Source organism: Mycothermus thermophilus (assembly GCF_041956435.1).
Source record: "Mycothermus thermophilus strain CBS 625.91 unplaced genomic scaffold VTJ04scaffold_3, whole genome shotgun sequence".
Lineage (NCBI taxonomy): Eukaryota > Fungi > Ascomycota > Sordariomycetes > Sordariales > Chaetomiaceae > Mycothermus > Mycothermus thermophilus.
Genome location: NW_027191429.1, coordinates 2,609,432 through 2,626,955, shown reverse-complemented (window position 1 = coordinate 2,626,955; position 17,524 = coordinate 2,609,432). Strand labels below are relative to the sequence as shown.

The following is a 17,524-nucleotide window of genomic DNA, read 5'->3' as shown; positions in this document are numbered from 1 at the left end:
ATTCCACAAATACCCAGAATTGACCAGATTCTGTTCACTCATGGCAACATCCTCCGCAACGGATGCGCCTCGGTGTTGAAGACAAACTCATCCAAGCTAATGAGGTCCGGCTCGCTAAAGATGAGATAAAAGTACTTGAGCGTCTCGCCCAGCCAAAACGACTCCATCGAGTCGGCAAACCGGGGCTTGTCCGCCGTCACGTCCGTCACCTCCGAGTTGGCCAGCTGGGTTGCCGTCGCCTTCTCAATGGCCGAAAACATGTCCCACGCCACGTCTAGCAACTCCTCAGCGCCCGTCGTCCGGTACAGGATGAACACGCTCTCGATCGCCTCCGGGCGCAGGATGTACCGCTTGTCGGTCAGCCGCGAGAACCCCTTGGGCAGCCGGTGCGTCTCAATCACCTTGTCCGCGGCCGCCGACAGCTTCTCGGCGTCCATGTCGGCGGTCTCTTTGCCCGCGAGCCGCAGCACCTCGCGCTTCCACGCCAGCTCGTCCCACTGGCACGGCGGGTCCTCGGCCGCGCGCCCGTCCGGGCTGGACTTGTTGCACGGCACGGTCAAGAAGGTTTCGGCCATGATGCCCGACGGGAAGGATTTGTACGCCCAGATGCACCCGTTGACCAGCCCGACGGCCGTCTCCAGGTCGCGCGGGCGGCCGAACAGCTTGCCGCCGAGCGCGAACAATCCGCCCAGGAAGCAGGCGAGGTGCTGGCCCTCGGGCTCGAGGTCGACTTTGCCGCGGCCGTCGGAGCGCACGGCGCCCGCGATGAGCACGTCCTCACCCGTCGGGTTCATGGGGCGGAAGAGGTTGTGCCGCGAGGCGGTGTTGATGGCTTTTTCGTACATGGTGCGGTAGATGGGGAGTTGGCCGCCGACGAGGGCGGACATTTTGGGGAGGTATTCGTACGCGGAATCGGCCATGGCGCCGAGGGGGAAGAAGTTCCCTTCGTTGAAGACGGCGTCGCGCGCGTTGACGGCGAGCGGCCAGAGCCCGGGAAGGGCGGTCTCGTCTTGTTGCGCCGCCATGGCCTCGGCGATGCGGTGCACGGCGTCGAACCATTTGGCTTCGCCGGTGAGGAGGGAGAGGCGGGTGAATTCCATGGACAGGCTGCCAATCTCGGCCAGGAGCACGCTCCCCGGTGCTTCTTGCTTGGAGCCTCGCGCCGCGGCCTGCCAGTCCCAGCGGGTGATAGGCATGTGGTTGGGCGTGTCGAAGGCGTGGTACAGCATCTCGCCGACCTCGGCCGCTTTTTGTAACAACCTGACATCCCCGCTCAAATCATACGCGGCCAGGAACCCGCCCAGATACCGGATCGTCGTCTCAAAGACGTTGACGTCCTTGACGTCCGTCGTGGTGAAGTTGATGCCCGTGGCCGCGGCGTCCACCGCCTCGCGAAACTCGCTCTTCATGCCCATGATCCACATGGTGTCGAGCGCATCCACCAACGTCGCCGCCCACCCGCCGTACGTGTTCCGCGGCCCCCCGGACACGGGTGCCACCTCGTCCGCCAACCACGCAAACTTCCTGTACGAGTCCCAGCACCGCTTGAACACCTTCTTCACCTTCTCGCGGCGCTGGGCGCGCTGCGCACGTTTTGAGCCGCTCTTCTCGGCGGGGAACGTCTCGGCCTGCACGCGCGGGAACTGGACGGGCTTGCCGGTCGGGAGGGGTTTGAGGGGTTGCGGCGGGTTATGGTGGTACGGGAGTTGGGACCAGAAGGAGAATTCCGGGCGGGGCTGCCAGTCTTTGACGGGTATGGGCGGGCTGTAGCCATGGCCACCGGAGGAGGAGGAGAGGAGTGGGCCGGCAAAGGCGTGCTCGTCGGTCCAGAGGTGGAGGTAGAGAAGGAGGAGCAGGAAGGCGGCGCTCGGGGCGAGGAAGAGGATGCCTCGTCGTCGGGCGCCGAAGGCCATGATGACGATTTGGACGTGAGGTGGACGGGGATTGGGGATAGTTTGTTGGAGCGGAGTCGGGGACTATGCTAGGGCACGGTCCGGAGGTTACGCGACTTTGGTGGTGGAAGAATTGGGGCCTGTCGAGCTTCGGTCAAGCCTGGCTTTGGGTTGGTTTGGGCTGCAGAATGGATCAGAGAGCCTAGGACAGCAGCATGCTTGGGCTCGGCGAGTGTCAATGGCTTTGAGCAGCAAAGTATTGTCCGCAGTGGCAAATCTGTCTAAAAGGGGTAACTCCGGGTGCTAGACACAAAGCCGGACGAGATGTCGATACCTTATCCGTGTTGCGACGGTTGATGTTGATAAGAGCTGACTCGGCTGAAACAATCTTCAGGTCCCCACGGCGTTTGAAGGTTCCAAACAGGCGGCAACCCGCAGCCTTGTCTCGGGAGCTCCCCTGCCAAGATCCGCGCCATTGCCCCTGTCAGCCAAGCCTTGGGTGCCTCCTCAACCATATGCACAACCCTTCAAACAACCTCATTCTAGGTTCCAGGTCCCGACCCAACAATAGGGCTACTCGTACTCTGTCCTTCAACTCTGAAATGCGCATGAACCTGCGGTATCCTCCTTAACAGTTCTCTTTTGAGAGCCAGGCGGCTAGGTTGCTCCGTGTCGTTTCTCTTTTGTTTTTGCTCCTAATATTCTGCTGCAACGATAACTATGTCGCTGGATGGACATGAGGATAATAGAGGGATATGAAGTCGGAGTTTGTGTTTCTTTAGTGTCCACCTCATCACTCGTTTGTTCTGAACAAAATGGTGGGAGGTCACTTCTTACCCCTGAGGTGCTCAACATGATTCATGGCATTCCTCCTCCTGGAGCGGACATGATTTTACGGAAAGGTTGTTTCTTATTTACGTAGTATACATGATTGCAACGACTTTTGAAGAATAGGTACGGTAATAAGCCAAACTACGTCTTCCACCATGAGGGCTTATACGTACATGGAACTTCCCGACCCCAAGCTCCGGTTGAAGTGCAAGGTTACGTCATCACTTTAGCAGCCACTTTAGCAGTTCAATCTAAATACCAAACCGGCATACTTTCGATGTACAGGGCGGCATTGCACTCGGCAATGCACTGAACCGCCGCTCGTCAAACCTGGGTACGGATAGCTCAAGTAAATGTATTGGCACTGGAGGTCGGCATGGCAGCTATGAAACCACCACCTTCACACCCCCTCCTCCCACCCCCTCTGAATCCAACTCCACCAGATATCGCTGGCAACCCATCCAGGACACTTCCCACTCTCAAACCCACCAACATGACTCCTAACCCATCAACGTCGATCCTCTTCGACCTCCTCTTAACCCTCTTCTCCCAACCCACCAACGCCGCAGCCACCCCGACCCCACAAACCTCCTCCTCCTCCTCCTCCGAACAAAAGTCATGCATCGCCGACCCCTGTGCCGAACTAACCACCTTCCACTGGGAGCCGTACTGCTACAAAGACCGCCTCCACTGCACCGCAGCCGGCTTGATCACCAAGGACATGGGCCGGTGCCAGGACTGGCGCGGCCCGGAGCCGCCAAAGCTATGCAGCCCAAACCCCTGCGACGAAGCCCGCCAGGACCGCGAATGGCAGCCATATTGCTCCCCGGACGGCGTGCTTTATTGCACCATCGGCTTCTTTATATCGGTGAAGGTCGGCCGGTGCGAGGACTGGTGCGATGCCCCGGAACTGCCGCCGCCACCGCCAGAGTCCGTCTGACCGCCGCCGGAGGGCTGCACCAAGGAACTCTGCGCTGGGATACGTGAATTCTATGGATGGCAGCCGTACTGTTACCGGGACCGGCTGTACTGTACCATATCAAGTCTTCTCACCAGGGACGTGGGCACGTGTGAGAAGTGGTGCTGGCCGGAACCGGAGAAACCAGCGGGGTGCCCTTAATTTAGCGGAATGAACGGATTAAATAGTGTACAGAGGAGCGAGGGATGTGTTTGGAATACGTTTGGCTGTAACAAAAAATCGTCCTCAGAGGCACTGAGGAGGAAGAGGAGGTGGCTACTTGGGCATCTCCCTGAATAATAATATATGGTTGCTCGTATGCTCGTACCCCACATCTGAGAGAAAAACCGTTGTGGAAGAGGGTGCTCTCTGTATTATGCTACCATAGGGACAGCCCATGTAAACCGGGCGTAGAAGGTGGCCTGGAAGCCCCGTGGATGAGCTGTCGTCATGTATGACGTTGGCAGTCTTTAAGGTTAATATAAACGTGCCATCGGCATCCATTCGCCTCCTACCACGGTAGTACGGAGTACGCTCGGCAATGTACTAAATGACTCGGTAGACGGCTGTTGAACCCGGATATCTTCATGTCGTCCACATAAACCCAGGGCTCTATTGTATTTAAGAATGTGAAGATCGCGCTCCTCGACCCCATGACCATGAATCCTCTCAACATCTCCTAGGTCTCTCCTTACAAACAACTAAAAAACCCAACGTCAATTCAACTCGATATCCTGGTCATACCAGCAACATGTTCGCTCATTCGCTGTTATCCAAACTCGCCGTCTCAACAATCATCTTCCCACTCCTCAACGCCGGCCCGACGCCGCAATCCTCGCCGACGAAGCCATGCAACCCCGAGCCCTGTGCCGGGATACGCGAGTATTCCGGATGGCAGCCGTACTGCTACCAGGGCGTGCTGTATTGCACCATCAACGGGTGGTTTACCCGAGAGATGGGCCGATGCGAGGACTGGTGCCAGCCCCCTCCGCCACCGCCCGTCTGCCCGCCACCGCCGCCGCCGCATGCTGAGGGCTGCAAGAAGGATCCGTGTGCTGAGATACCCGAGTTTGGCGGATGGGAGCCGTACTGCTACAAAGACGAACTGTACTGCATCATCGCGTCGGGGATGATTACAAAGCGTATGGGCAGCTGTGCGCAGTGGTGCCAGCCGGAGCCGGAGAAGCCGGAGGGGTGTCCGTAGGGGTGTTTGGGAGAAGGATTGCGGTGATGTTGGGGGGGGGGTTTGATGGAGGAGAGGTTGGTGTGAAGTGAGGTAGATGCTAGGTTAAGTCAGACCCGTTGTGCTCTGAGAAAAGAAATTTATTATGCCGCGGAGGCTGTACGACAAGACTGGTAGTGAGAGTGAGGTGTTTTCATATGTCATCACAACGTGTTTTACATTGAATTATGACTTGTCCACCCTGCGACATTCTCTTGTCGTCCTGGGAGCAATCCATGATGTAAAGCTCAGCTATTACTGCAGCACAACCTCTCCACCCTCTGCGAAGGACTGAAACATCATGACTGGACCGTATGTTCTGCCACCACATTGACAGATCCCTGTCTTTCTCCATTATAATAGCATGAGAACTCAATAGTGCCACCAACGCACAGCATGAGGACTTCGAAATGAAGTTCGTAGAACTCTTGGCCCTTTGGGTTGACGTAGATGGGGAGAGTTGACGCATCAATTTCGGTATCCCACTCGATGGAGACCGGGAGTTCTTCCACCCCTGCTTCGTACCGTTTCGGAGGTGGCGATGTGAGGCAGGTGTAGAGGTCCACCACCTTATTCGTGATCCTCCTCGTTGACTTCGGATACAAGGTGAGTAATGGGAAACGGACAGGTTCGTTGGTGACCATGAGGTCACCCTAATACCAAGTCAGTAAGTACTTTATTCTGTGGGTTGTGTCCCGAAATTCAAGAGTAATAATCCATGCTTCAAATTGACGTACCGCTTTCAGGGTCCAGGTCATTTGGTTGTCTGCATACCATTGCTGGCGGTCTTCATACCAGATCTTGTCTCTTACATCGTGCAAATCTGGGTCGAACTGTTCGCGCACTTTGATGCCATAGCTGGCACGAGCGATGCGAGACTCGACATCAACAGTAAAAGATCCCAAGCCTCTCATGCTGGCAGCGTGAACAACGGCTCCACGGCATATTGCAGTCCATCTGGTTGCCGAAAATATTTATTAGCATCATTACACCAAGGTGGGGGAATTGGGAAAAGAAACATACGGGCCAGTGCCCCGTGACTGCAAGATCTCAACCCCATCGTCAACAAAGCGCTCCAAGGAGGAGAGCAGGTATTTGCACCTGCCGAATCCTCCAACCAAAATAACATACTACGTTGGGCAAGGCACTGTTGTTAGTAACTGCTATCAAACTGCCCAGAACGGTAAGGTATCTTGAACGTACCTTGGGAGGCTTGTTCTTGCGGGCTTTGACGCCGGCAATTTGCTCAGATACCAGGGATCCAATATTTCCGATGACTGTCTCAAAGGCAGTGCGGACATCATCTGCTGTAATCTCAACCTTGCCTCCTCCACGTGTCACATTCTGAAGATCTCTGATATCCAGACACTCCGTGGGCATGTTGATGGTCCAAGTCCGATCACGACCATCAAAGGCAGGCTTGATTCCGTGTTCCCACTCATCATTGATCAAACGCTGGCGTGTTCGGGGTGACATCCGGTTCCATGCCTTCTCGCCGAACTTCTTGCTCAGGATCTTGACGAATGCCTCATCGACGAAGACAGCGCCAAATAGTCCACCTAAAATTCGACTTGTTAGTAATACGACAATAAGCCAGACACAATATTAGAACGTTACATATGTCATTGAGGTATTGCAAATTCTCAGGCGTCGTGGAGGACATCATATAGATCCAACTTACCATCTCCTTGAACACATTCTTTCACAGCCATCGGCGAGGTGCTGGTTACCTCGTAACTGATGAGATCAGCGGTTCCACCGCCGCAGTCAACGACCACAAAGCTATCGCCAGGCTAGGACAAAGGTCAGCATGAGTATCAAAGCCAAGAAATAAAAGCACTCAAGAACATAAGAGCAAATTGATAAGTGGTTACAGGCGGTGGGGCTTATTTACCTCAATATCACAGCGATCCTTCATATCGCGGAGCGTCGCCAGGGCTGCTGCCTCTGGCTCGGAGATGATGTCGAGCTGTGTTGGGCCCCCGATGCGTTCATCAAGAATCCCAGCATACCGTGCCGCCTCCCGCATGCGTGAGCGCGCATACTGGGGCCAAATAGCTGGAACCGTGATGACAACATGGAACTTGGAGTATCTGACCAAGCTATTGCTGATAGACGTGCCGATTTGCTTCAGACAGTGCTCCCAAAGATGCCGAAGGTATTCGGCAATGATGGAGATCGGGGTTCTGTTTTGTTTCCTAATGGCATCTCGCGCTTGCTTGATCTTGACGGAATCACGAACCTCGTCGCTCAGGTCCTTGCTGTCGATGAGAAGGAGCTTGAACCACTGCAGGGCCTGAGCTTCCACAGGGATACCGTATCCCCAGGTAACCTTGCCCCCGCTGTACGAGATAGCAGTTGGGGCCTTGACTTCATCCGAGTTCTGGGGCAGGTCGGCTTCCCAGCTGGTGATGACATCGATCTGGTCGATCTTGTTACTCCAGGTGAAAGCGACGCCGGAATACGTAGTGCCAAAGTCAATTCCTACAATGATGGTGTTGCCGCCCTGCTGTGCGGCACCTGTCTCCGACCGCGACTGTCTCGGAGCAGGGATTTCGTTGTTGGGAGGAGGCATGTTTGTGTGTAGAGGTTGATGGAGTGACACGGCCAGACGAATTTCAGAATACTAGATGAGAAAGAGTGGTCACGTCCAAAATTGATTAATAGAAATGGTCAATGTCACGAATTCAGGGGCTATTAGTATGTATTGATTTCTGGGCCGTGGAGCAGTTTGGCCTACAATCACACCCGAAGGTGGCATCTAAGTGTACGGTTGCTTCAGGAAGGACGGGCCTCTTTATGATGGGGAGTGACACAGGAATCTGGCCCGGTTCTCATAACTTCCACATTAGCGGATCTGGGTTGGACGATCATCGTGCGCTCTGAGAGTGGACTCGAAACGGATCAGCTAACCCTCCCCACGTGCCATGCATTCTTAAACATCTGATGCGGCTGAGAAATGGCTTGCGTGACAAGTTGATTAACGATTCACGTTGTGCTATCACAGCTGGTGTTGGTGACTCAACTGCAGCCTGATGGGTCCCAATCCGAGGAATACGAACTCCCAGTTTTCCAGTCCAAGTCAAGAATCGCTTCAATAAGGAACCTCCCTAGAAGACTGATTGATGAGAACAAAGTCACATTAAGCTTGGTGTTTCGAGAAACTGAACGGACCACAACTCAGGTATTTGGAAGTGTTACCTTTAGATGGAGGATCTCCAACATCACATCGCTGTCTGGTAAATCTCTGCTTCGCAGGAACCGTCAGGGAATGAAACAATCTTAGGTAAGATGTGGTTTACTATCCCATCAATTATGAATGCTTTTGTAAGGGCATGAATGTACAATTCTAGGTCCGGATACATGCATGGTTAGCTTAAATTGATAACACTGGTTACTCACTTCTCATTAGCTGCATATCAGGCAATGTTCACAGCCTCGCCATCCCGGGCCTGCATTACTTCTCGCAGCCTTGTGCTGCTATCGCCGGTTCAAACTTGTCCCTTTGTATGGAATCGTTGTAGACTGACACATCCACGCCAGAAAGTACCGTATGATATTCCTAGCTAGACCAGTCTGAAGAGATGGATTTGCCGTCCCGCCTTTCCTCTCTCAGTCTCGTTCTGCTCCCGACTGGGTGCGTGTGCCTACGGAGTAGTGTTACCCTCAGGTGGTGGTGGGATTCAGCTTGTGGCTTTGCAGTAGAGCCCGCTCGTCGATAGACCAGAAAATAACTCCACAGCTCCAATCAATCCTTAACGATCTTACGGTCAATGAGAAGTACTCAGACGGTAAATGCAAGACTACTTCCTGGAGCATTGCTTCAGACCATTGGACACAGGGTTGTGCTGTTGATGGTATGATCCAAAATGACGAAGTCCGAAGGCTCACAGGAAGAAATTATGGAGTTTGGGTGGAGGGGAGAACAGCTCATAACACCTTTAAATGAGTCGTGAGGTGTCATAGTAGGACCATATGGCTCCATTTCTCCAGTATTCCGCGTGTCGAACATCTGTTTCTTTCCTTACCTGAAGTTTTGAATATCGTCGCTAGTCAGATGTTGGGAAAGAAGTCGCGGAATGGCTTTTCTTATCATTATTATTATACACACAACCGATGGCTGATCGTGTTTCAGTGTCTCCGTCTCCTACCTATGCACTCTTTCCTTTCTCTTCCAGTTCTCACACGGACAATCGGTAACCGGTATCCTCTTCACTGTGTGCTGAACGGCTGTGTCCCTGGACGCGAGACCTCAGCATCGAGGCATGTGCCCTCACCTTAGAATTTAATATTTGCTGTATTATTCTCATTCACTAACTTGGCGATCTTCACAAACAATGGACGACTCCCAGTATCAACATTTGGCCTCCCCGCAAGACCAGGGTCCATCCCCAGCAATGGATGACCCCGCAGTCAGCGAGGCCGGACCGAAGGTTGAGGAGACCCAGGTTGAGGTAAACAATCAAGGACCACCAGAAGAGACCGCACTGAAGAGCGAAGGCTTGAAGGAAACAAGCGTCGCGGACAAACTACACCCAGTATTGGGGATGCAATCAGAATCCAATCGACATCCAAGCCAGGCCAGGACGACGGGTCTCGTTCGGAATACCGGGGCCGCGTCCAGGAAGCGTTTGCCGCCCGATCCAGAGACCCAAATAACGACCTTGAAAGGCACCCTCGCTGAGTATAAGCAAATAATCGAAACCTTGAAGGGCGAGAGAGAAAGGCTCCAAGCGGACAAGTCTAATCTCCAACATGAGGTCTCAAAACAGAGGAACACGATAGCCGGCCTTCGGCGAAACGTCGAGATACTCAAGCAAGAAAAGACGAATCTTGGGAACAAGATCAACGATCTCCGCCAAGAGATCATGACTCAAACAAGCGAGTTTGAGGAAGAACTGCGAGCCATTCGAGCAGAACACCACATTGAAATCCCAACCGTGTCTGACGAAATGATACGGAATGACTGGCACAGCCTTTCTTGGAACATCCGCCAGTTTGTCGACGAGTTCTTGCCAACAGTGCTCACTCCCATTGAAGCCCAGGAGGTATCAGAGACCAAAGGGTACAATCATGTCTCCTGCGCAAACTTGATGCTGCCTGTGCCTAGGCTGTGTGCTGTGTGGTTTTGCGCATGGATCTGGCGTGAGCTCTTCGAGGTAATTTTTGACGGACCCTCTCAATGTTGGGCAGCAGAGCCCGGCAACAGACTTTACAGGCTGTTCGACGATCTCCAAGGTAAGGCAATCCCTGATACCGGTGATTTTTCACCTTTCACTAATAATGTATTCTCTCGGCGCCTACCTCGTGCCACACTACAGATCAAATCATGAGCCGAGACCATCTTGATTCCGGAGCCATCACGAAGCTTCATCAGTGGCGTGTCCAAACAACGCACTTCATATCGGACTTGAAGCTTCACGACTCTTGGCAATTTGCGGAGGACTTGGGTCGAGAAATGGGCAGCAAGCTGGAGCGCCTCGTTCTGCGAAGGACCCCCCCGTTAACTTCGGAACATATCCAGGAGTTCCCACATCGTCTGCTCGACATCATCCTCCAAGCTGTCAATATCGATCGCACACTGCGACTGTCCAGAGCATTCTTCCATGTCGTCCTGAATCCTTTCGACCCACGCGGCTCAGGCCGCAACTTCACCTTTGACGGCAGCTCAATGGAGCTCCCTGTGGATTTCAGTCCTCCCGGCAGCGACCCAGAGCCTGTGGTTGATCTTGTCATCGTACCCGGCCTTTTCAAGGCAGGGAACCTCGAAGGAAGAAACTACGACAGGGAATCTGTAATTATCAAGTTGAGTGTATTGTACCACGTAAGCAGGATCGTGGACACACTGAATGGGAGAAGACTGGGGTATTATGAAGAGGGCGAGACTCATCGGCATCCTCGGTTGAGACGACAGGGGTGAGCAGGGGAAACGGATCAGAGATGGAGATGGCGGGGGTTAATTGGGATAGTACGGGACATATGAGCAAGATTGGGAAGATTTGGGTCACTACCATCTCACAATACGATGTCCGCTTGACTTTACTACCAGGTACCTTGCTTGCCATGTCTCTGGGTCATTCCCAGGTTCGTTCTCACATTAATTAAGGTGTGATTGTCCATGCTCCATCGCTGTTGTGGACCTCAGCGGAGAACTCCGTAGGCCATCTATGGCGATACGATGTAAACCAGCGGCGGAGCATTGACTTTGGCGCCGGGTCGGACCGAGACTTGACATGGAGCCTCGGCCGGGTGGATCCCCGGTGTGCTGTGGATCCCGGCGCGGAGGCCGTCTGCTCTTACATCCGGTATCTTTTCCCTCACCAGTCACCAGTTGCTCATAATAATGTTTGTCATGAAAAGAGTAGAAAAAAAAAAAAAAAAAAAAAAAAGTAGTGGAGAACACAGACCTATTCAACGCTACCTGAAGGACCAGAGATTTCAAGCATCTATAAGTCCTGCGAGTCTAAAAGTCGTGTTCTGGAACCTGATGCGTGGCCCCCTCACTTCCTCCTCTGTCCTTGTCATCATTCACAACGAGTGTCAAGTTCTTGGGACTTTAGGAGTATTCCCGGATCCATTCCCACCGCTTTTTTTGATGTGCAGTGAAGCATGCCACATGGCAATACGGCAATCCTTCAGGAGGCTCTGCACGGCATCGGACGGGATCCTCCAAAGCAAGGCTGCGGTTACCAGATCCAAAACTGCATTTTCAAGGCCTAGACCATCACCTCATCAATCTTATCAAAACGCCACCTTCCACGAGGCTCTCACATAAACTCGAAGACTATCTGTATTGCTACCCAATGATCGTGAAGGCGGTGAGACACCTCGGTGAGCTCGCGGCGCAAGGGAACCCTGGGGTTTGAGCCGCAATTTTCAGCAATCTCAGATCCCCCAGAAGAGGGGAAGCTCTTGTCACGTATTTAAAGCTCGTATTTTGGAGCTCTGTTCATACCAGGACAGTCAGAGTGTTCCGTTCTTCAGAGCCTCCCGGTGTGTTCACAAGCTCGTATCACATCCAAGAAACTGACCAAGAGCCATTTAATCGTCCTTGCCACGGCCACTCTGTAAGGACCATCCTTCGGAATCCCTACCTCACTTAATATCTATATATGCATTGTCGATGCTTGTCACGCGCTGACTTCTCGTTCACAGAGCCCCTTGCCGCAACAGCAGATAAGACACTTGAGTCGAGTTAATTGGTCTCTTAGAAAGCGAAGATGGACACGCTTCCGAACCGGTATTTGATATTACCTGCCCCTTACTGACATTCCTCGAGTCCTAATATCCAGCTCTTGCTCTCTTGTTTCCAGCAGCTAACAACCCCTTCAGAGCCAACACTTCAAAGAAACGAGCTTCAGCATCTCCAACACCAGATCCCAAAAGCGCCACGCCCTCTGACCCCGTGGCCACGGACTTATACCCAAACAAACCAGAGGAGGTTCAAAGCTCTGATGATCACACCGTGGCCCTCCTCGGGAGCCACAACCAAGGAACCCAAATTGTAGACAATCGCGGCGTCTACGTGGGCGCTCCGCTTGGCAACGACGACAACGACGAGAGCTCAACATGCGACAACGACCAAGCCCCAAACCTTCAATCAAACCTGGAGCGGCAGGCCACGGCTCTCCTGGAGCATATCCAAAACCAAACCTCTCTGCCCGTCGACCTCAAATATCTCGGGGATTTCAACCGCGGGTTCCAGCTGGTAGAAAACACGGGGGCCGTCTACAACAATGCCGGCGATATATGAATATTCCGGCCCAACCCGTCCAAGGCCCAGAGAATGACACCACTCAGCAACAGAACAACCGGTCGGGACGAAGGATTAAGTTCATGCATCTTGGAAACAAGAACAAGGGGCTACAGATTGGACAAAACTCGGGCAGGGTCATACTGAGCGGGAATAGATGATGCGGGGGATTGAGCTGTTGATCTGTTGATGGGAGTAGAGCTTCATGTCCGCTGCGACTTCAAAATGATCATGTCTGTCCTCTTGTCACTCTCCTGGTTGATGGGCATGGACAACCAAAATAACTGTCCTGCGAGCAGAGTCCAGGCTCCTGGCAAACGCCGAATAAATTAAGAATAGTTTTCTCAACTCCAAGACAGTTTGACCCATACATACATGCATGCATACTCCATACAGACGCCAGTGAAATAATAGATCCCCAAGCCAGGTCGGCAAGACCAACCCTCACCTCTCCCCTCACGCCGGCAACCCCCTCTTCTCGCACTCCGTGAAGAAGATCAACATCCTCCACAACTTCTTCACCATATCCTCCGCGTCCTCGTCCAGAGCCTCGCCCAGCGTCTCCACCAGCTCGGCAGGCTGCTGGTGCTTGCGCAAGTGTTCCTCCACCACATCCACAAGGAACTGCTCCTGCACGCCGAGGTACTCCACCACCTTCTTCTCCACAAACGGCCGGAGCTTCTCGCGAATGACGGACTCCTCGAGATAATCCCACTTGACCTCCCACGCCCACAAGCCGTCGCGGTCGGCCGGAATCTCGTGGGCCAGCGCGCGGACCGCCTTCTGGATGTCCTCCTCCGTCATAGCCTTGGTGTCCGTAATAGGCTCGAACTTGATGGGCACCAGCTGGCGCTTGGTGGTCTGCTCCTGCTCCTCGTCGTCCAAAAGACCTTCCACTTCGGCCACGGTGCGACGAGGCGCGGCAGTGCGCTGAGCAGCCCTCTGCGCCGCGGCGCCGAAGGAGATGGTGACGCGCTGTGGAGCCGCCGGGACGGCGGGCTGGCGACGCTCCATCTCCTCGGCCTGGCGCTCGAGGAAGGAATCGGCCATGTCGCGAGCATGTTCCATCTCGGCTTCGGCACGGCGGCGCTCCTCCTCTTCGGCGCGGCGGTCCATGTCGTCGCGGGCGGCTTCGGCGGCGCGGAATGCGGTGCGCTCGCGGATCCATTGGCCGTGGTCGCGGTAGTAGAGGTGGCTCTTGCGCGAGGCTTCGCGGTCGTCGTCCCACGTCCTGTCGCGCTCGAGCTGCTCCTCGCGCCGACGGGCAAACCCTTCCGTCTCGGCGCGCTCGCGCTCCCGTTCGCGTTCCAGCGCTGCGGCACGTTGCCGCTCGCGGTTGACCCACTTGCGCTCGGCTTCGGCGTATAGTTTGTCCTCCTCGGCGCGTTGCCGATCGAGTTCCCTCTGGTACAACGTTTCGTCGTCGGCATCGGTGTCGTCATCTTCGGGCCACGATTGGCCGTTTGTGGTTCCTCCATTGACAAAATTCTGGCCTCGAGGCCCTGAAGGAGCGTTGTTTGGCGCACCGCGCGGTCCCACCGGAACTGCGTTGGAGCTGCTGGGAGGAGGCGAGTCCAAGCGCGACCGGCGCGGTGGTGCCCCGTTCCGCTGGCGCTCCATCTCCTCAAACTCCTCCTCCTGGCGCAGGCGCTCGAGATCGCGGCGGTTACTCCTCTCACGGAAGGCGGCAATCTCGGCGGCCACAGTGGCGCGAATTTCGGGGGGAATATCGGCAAGCTCGTCCTCTGGAGCAAGGGGGATGTTGATAACCTCAACATTTTCGCCAAGGGCAGCGGCGCCCTCGGCCATCTTGGTATCGCCATCGGCATCCTTGCTGGTCTGGAGAGGCGGGTAGAAAAGGTCGCGGACAAACTTCTTCAAAGCACCCCGAGCCTCAGCAAGTTTGGCTTCGGTGGCGGCAACAGCGGCTTCGTCACCAGCGCGTGCCTCCTTCCAGGACTCGAGATACTTGAGGGTCGCTTGGTCGACTTCGACTTTAAGCTTCTCCTTCTCGATGCCCTCGAACGTGTCGTTCTCGTCAGCGGGCGGCGTCTCGGTCGGGGTCTGTTTCTTGACGGGCACCTCGACGTCTCTGAGTAACTCGACTGCAGCAGCTAACGATTCGGGGTCTTCGTACTGTGCGAACCCAAACAATGCCCCCTTGTGCTCTGAAAGGTGGGATTGGCCCGAGTCCCAACGCTTGAGCTTGCCGACAGTGTTCAACAGGGCCTGGATACCCGTTTCACCACCGACACCTTCGGGAATCTTGTGAATAAAGATGGTGCGCAGGCGTTCCTCGGGGGTCGGTGGAACCAGGGAGTGAGCGCTGTCCCTGGCTTGTTGCCGCGACGAGTCGGCGGTGCGATCGGAACCCAGGCCAGGGCGGCCGGAGGACGTAGAGTGTGAGTCTTTGCGGTCGCTAGTAGCTGAGGAGCCTGTTTTTGACTGGCTCATGGAGGCGCCGAGGCGGATGACGGGAGCATTGAAGTTGATGTTGGGGAGGTTCGGAGGGGGTTGGAAGGAAGCAGGAAGGCCGCTTGGTCGATTAGCTTGCGTCGCACTCATGGGCGGCTGAACACCGGGAGGCGGTGCCAATCCTGGGGCAGAAGACATGCCTGGCGGGGGACCTGGACAAGTGAGTTAGCAGGGAAGCAAAGCGGCAAGTGATAAAGGGAAGGTGACATACCCAAACCCGGCGGCGGCGCCATGCCGGGCACGGCGCCCGGATAGACGGGGTACCCGGGAGGGGGTCCATATCCTGGAGGCACTGCAGACATGTAAGAGAATTGGCTTGGAGGGTAGGACCCGTAGGGCAGCGAACCTCCGTATGGATTGTAGGCCATGGTGGCGGCCGGCGAACGTAGGAACGGGCTTGGTCGAAGTAATTGATTGAGGGATCCTGTTGTCGCCGATTGCAGGTATTCTCGCGAGGTGAGATATTTGTTGTCGCCAAAAGTATCACGGGTTATGAATGAAGTTTTGCGATGTTGTGATGGTAGCGTTGAGTTGGGTCGGTCGCGGAGTTCTATACTTTGGTGGAAGAGATTCGCGATGCGATGAAGTCGCGGCAAGCAACAAAAGTTGACTTGGCTCGGCCAAGACAGAACCTTGACAGGCTGAAGGTTCCAAACGCACGGACCAACTGACGCCAGCTGGGGATCCACTTGTCCAGCTCTTGGCGTCACGTGATTGGACTTCTGCTCAGCCCGGATCCATCCGACCGCCGCCAAGCCAAAGTTCTCGGCGCCACCGTTTTCGGTTTAGCGCAGACGAGCGTGACTTTCAGAAAATCAAGATCCCAAGACTGGACATCAACACCACTCCACCACTCCCACGGAACGATCCACGACCACAACTCTCGGAGCGCCATCCATGACCCATTGAGTATGTCCGAGACTTAATCCATTTGATACCACATCATCCAGTCATTAACCGAACTGCTCCGTCTCAGATCATGGCTCTCCGACAGGTCGTCACCCCGCTGTGCCGCTCCGCGGCCACGGCGTCGTCGAGGATATCACCGACCTCCTCCTCGCTGGCATGCACCCTCTCTATCCACGCACGCAGCCACTTCACCACCGACTCGAGCAAACAATCTGGTGCCGCCGCAGCCGCTGCTGCTCCCTCACAACCAAACCACCCTCCAACCCCGCCAACCACTACCACCACCACTTCTCCCGCCCAAAACCGCCTCAACCAACTCCGCCCACTAGCCAGCGTCCCCCTCCCACCCCGCCCTCCTCCGATCCGGAGTACCGCCTCCCTCGACGCCTCCTCCTCCGCCCGCAAGCGCACCACCGGCTTCTCCTCCCCCTGGACCGCTCCCAAAGGCCCATCCTCCTCCATCTTCCCCTCTCCCCCGTCTTCTTCCACCACCAACAACCCCACCACCACGGGCATCACCGACTGGGACCTGCCCAGCGAAATCAGCGGCGACATGAACCGCACGCTCTCGCCCTACGGCTCTCTCTCGACCTGGGACGAAGGCGAGTTCCGCGAGCGCCACGCGCTCGACGAGTCCAAGATGCCCGAGCTGCGCCTGCGCCCGCCCACCGGCCGCACCATCCCCGTCACGGGCCGCGTCGACGTCGCCCGCGCCTTCCGCCTGCTCGAGCGCACCGTCCTCGACAACGGCGTGCGCAACGACTTTTATGCCCAGCGCTTCCACGAGCGGCCCGCCCTCAAGCGGAAGCGGCTCCTGAGGGAGAGGTGGAGGAAGAGGTTCAAGCATGGGTTTTATTCGGCCATCAAGAGGGTGGTGGAGTTAAAGGCGCAGGGGTGGTGATGGAGGGGAAAGGAGAGGAAACGAAGGGATATTGTCATGTACAAGTATAGCTGTTACAAGGTACTACTTGGTGCTTCAGGATGTGTACTAGGTAGATATGGGAGACGGTATAGAAAGAAAATTAAAAAACACGGATTGGGTGGCGGTTGTTGAGAGAAGACATGGACTGCAAGACAGAGAATATAGCACACGGAATGGTGATGGTGGTATGTATCATAAGGGCAAAGCAATCTATGTACAAAGACTCGTCTGCCTATCCTGATCCCCTGAGCTGTGGTCTATCATCATTCTTCTCATTCCATTTGTCAAGCCCCTGCGTATCATGACACATCCTCCTTCATTACTCGTCCCAGCAGTACGTACTTCCGGTATCCGCTGAATTATCCCCATACTCATGCTCATCATATCATAGCACTCCATTAGTCTCATACGTACCCATCTTCATCATAGTACCATAAACCCCAACCATTCTCATACGCACTCATACTCATTCTCATCTTACCATAACCCTATACGAGGCTCATCCTCCCATCCTACCAACCAGGAAGTCATAGCTCTCACGTTCAATCATACCCATCATGAG

General features: G+C 55.0%; 8 protein-coding genes across 8 annotated transcripts; 5 read left to right on the top strand and 3 right to left on the bottom strand.

Moving 5' to 3' along the window:
• Window positions 1–38: 38 nt before the first annotated feature.
• On the bottom strand, window positions 39–1,913 carry VTJ04DRAFT_5082 (uncharacterized protein; the record flags this gene model as incomplete). The annotated part of the gene is made up of 1 exon (XM_069363159.1): window positions 39–1,913. One exon carries the CDS (start codon window positions 1,911–1,913, stop codon window positions 39–41), a length of 1,875 nt encoding a protein of 624 aa, XP_069220033.1.
• Window positions 1,914–3,216: 1,303 nt separating this feature from the next.
• Window positions 3,217–3,663, top strand: VTJ04DRAFT_5081 (uncharacterized protein; the record flags this gene model as incomplete). The annotated part of the gene is made up of 1 exon (XM_069363158.1): window positions 3,217–3,663. The coding sequence occupies one exon, from the start codon at window positions 3,217–3,219 to the stop codon at window positions 3,661–3,663; it is 447 nt and encodes a 148-aa protein (XP_069220032.1).
• Window positions 3,664–4,432: 769 nt separating this feature from the next.
• VTJ04DRAFT_5080 (uncharacterized protein) lies at window positions 4,433–4,885 on the top strand (the record flags this gene model as incomplete). Its single annotated transcript, XM_069363157.1, has 1 exon — window positions 4,433–4,885. The coding sequence occupies one exon, from the start codon at window positions 4,433–4,435 to the stop codon at window positions 4,883–4,885; it is 453 nt and encodes a 150-aa protein (XP_069220031.1).
• Window positions 4,886–5,202: 317 nt separating this feature from the next.
• Window positions 5,203–7,478, bottom strand: VTJ04DRAFT_5079 (uncharacterized protein; the record flags this gene model as incomplete). The annotated part of the gene is made up of 6 exons (XM_069363155.1): window positions 5,203–5,556; window positions 5,641–5,860; window positions 5,927–6,033; window positions 6,107–6,462; window positions 6,585–6,696; window positions 6,798–7,478. 6 exons carry the CDS (start codon window positions 7,476–7,478, stop codon window positions 5,203–5,205), a joined length of 1,830 nt encoding a protein of 609 aa, XP_069220030.1.
• Window positions 7,479–10,361: 2,883 nt separating this feature from the next.
• Window positions 10,362–11,623, top strand: VTJ04DRAFT_5078 (uncharacterized protein; the record flags this gene model as incomplete). Its single annotated transcript, XM_069363154.1, has 2 exons — window positions 10,362–10,697; window positions 11,543–11,623. The coding sequence occupies 2 exons, from the start codon at window positions 10,362–10,364 to the stop codon at window positions 11,621–11,623; spliced, it is 417 nt and encodes a 138-aa protein (XP_069220029.1).
• Window positions 11,624–12,123: 500 nt separating this feature from the next.
• On the top strand, window positions 12,124–12,656 carry VTJ04DRAFT_5077 (uncharacterized protein; the record flags this gene model as incomplete). Its single annotated transcript, XM_069363153.1, has 2 exons — window positions 12,124–12,143; window positions 12,236–12,656. The coding sequence occupies 2 exons, from the start codon at window positions 12,124–12,126 to the stop codon at window positions 12,654–12,656; spliced, it is 441 nt and encodes a 146-aa protein (XP_069220028.1).
• A 456-nt stretch (window positions 12,657–13,112) lies between these two features.
• VTJ04DRAFT_5076 (uncharacterized protein) lies at window positions 13,113–15,499 on the bottom strand (the record flags this gene model as incomplete). The annotated part of the gene is made up of 3 exons (XM_069363152.1): window positions 13,113–15,283; window positions 15,343–15,423; window positions 15,478–15,499. 3 exons carry the CDS (start codon window positions 15,497–15,499, stop codon window positions 13,113–13,115), a joined length of 2,274 nt encoding a protein of 757 aa, XP_069220027.1.
• Window positions 15,500–16,110: 611 nt separating this feature from the next.
• VTJ04DRAFT_5075 (mitochondrial 37S ribosomal protein bS21m) lies at window positions 16,111–16,941 on the top strand (the record flags this gene model as incomplete). Its single annotated transcript, XM_069363151.1, has 1 exon — window positions 16,111–16,941. The coding sequence occupies one exon, from the start codon at window positions 16,111–16,113 to the stop codon at window positions 16,939–16,941; it is 831 nt and encodes a 276-aa protein (XP_069220026.1).
• Window positions 16,942–17,524: the final 583 nt, after the last annotated feature.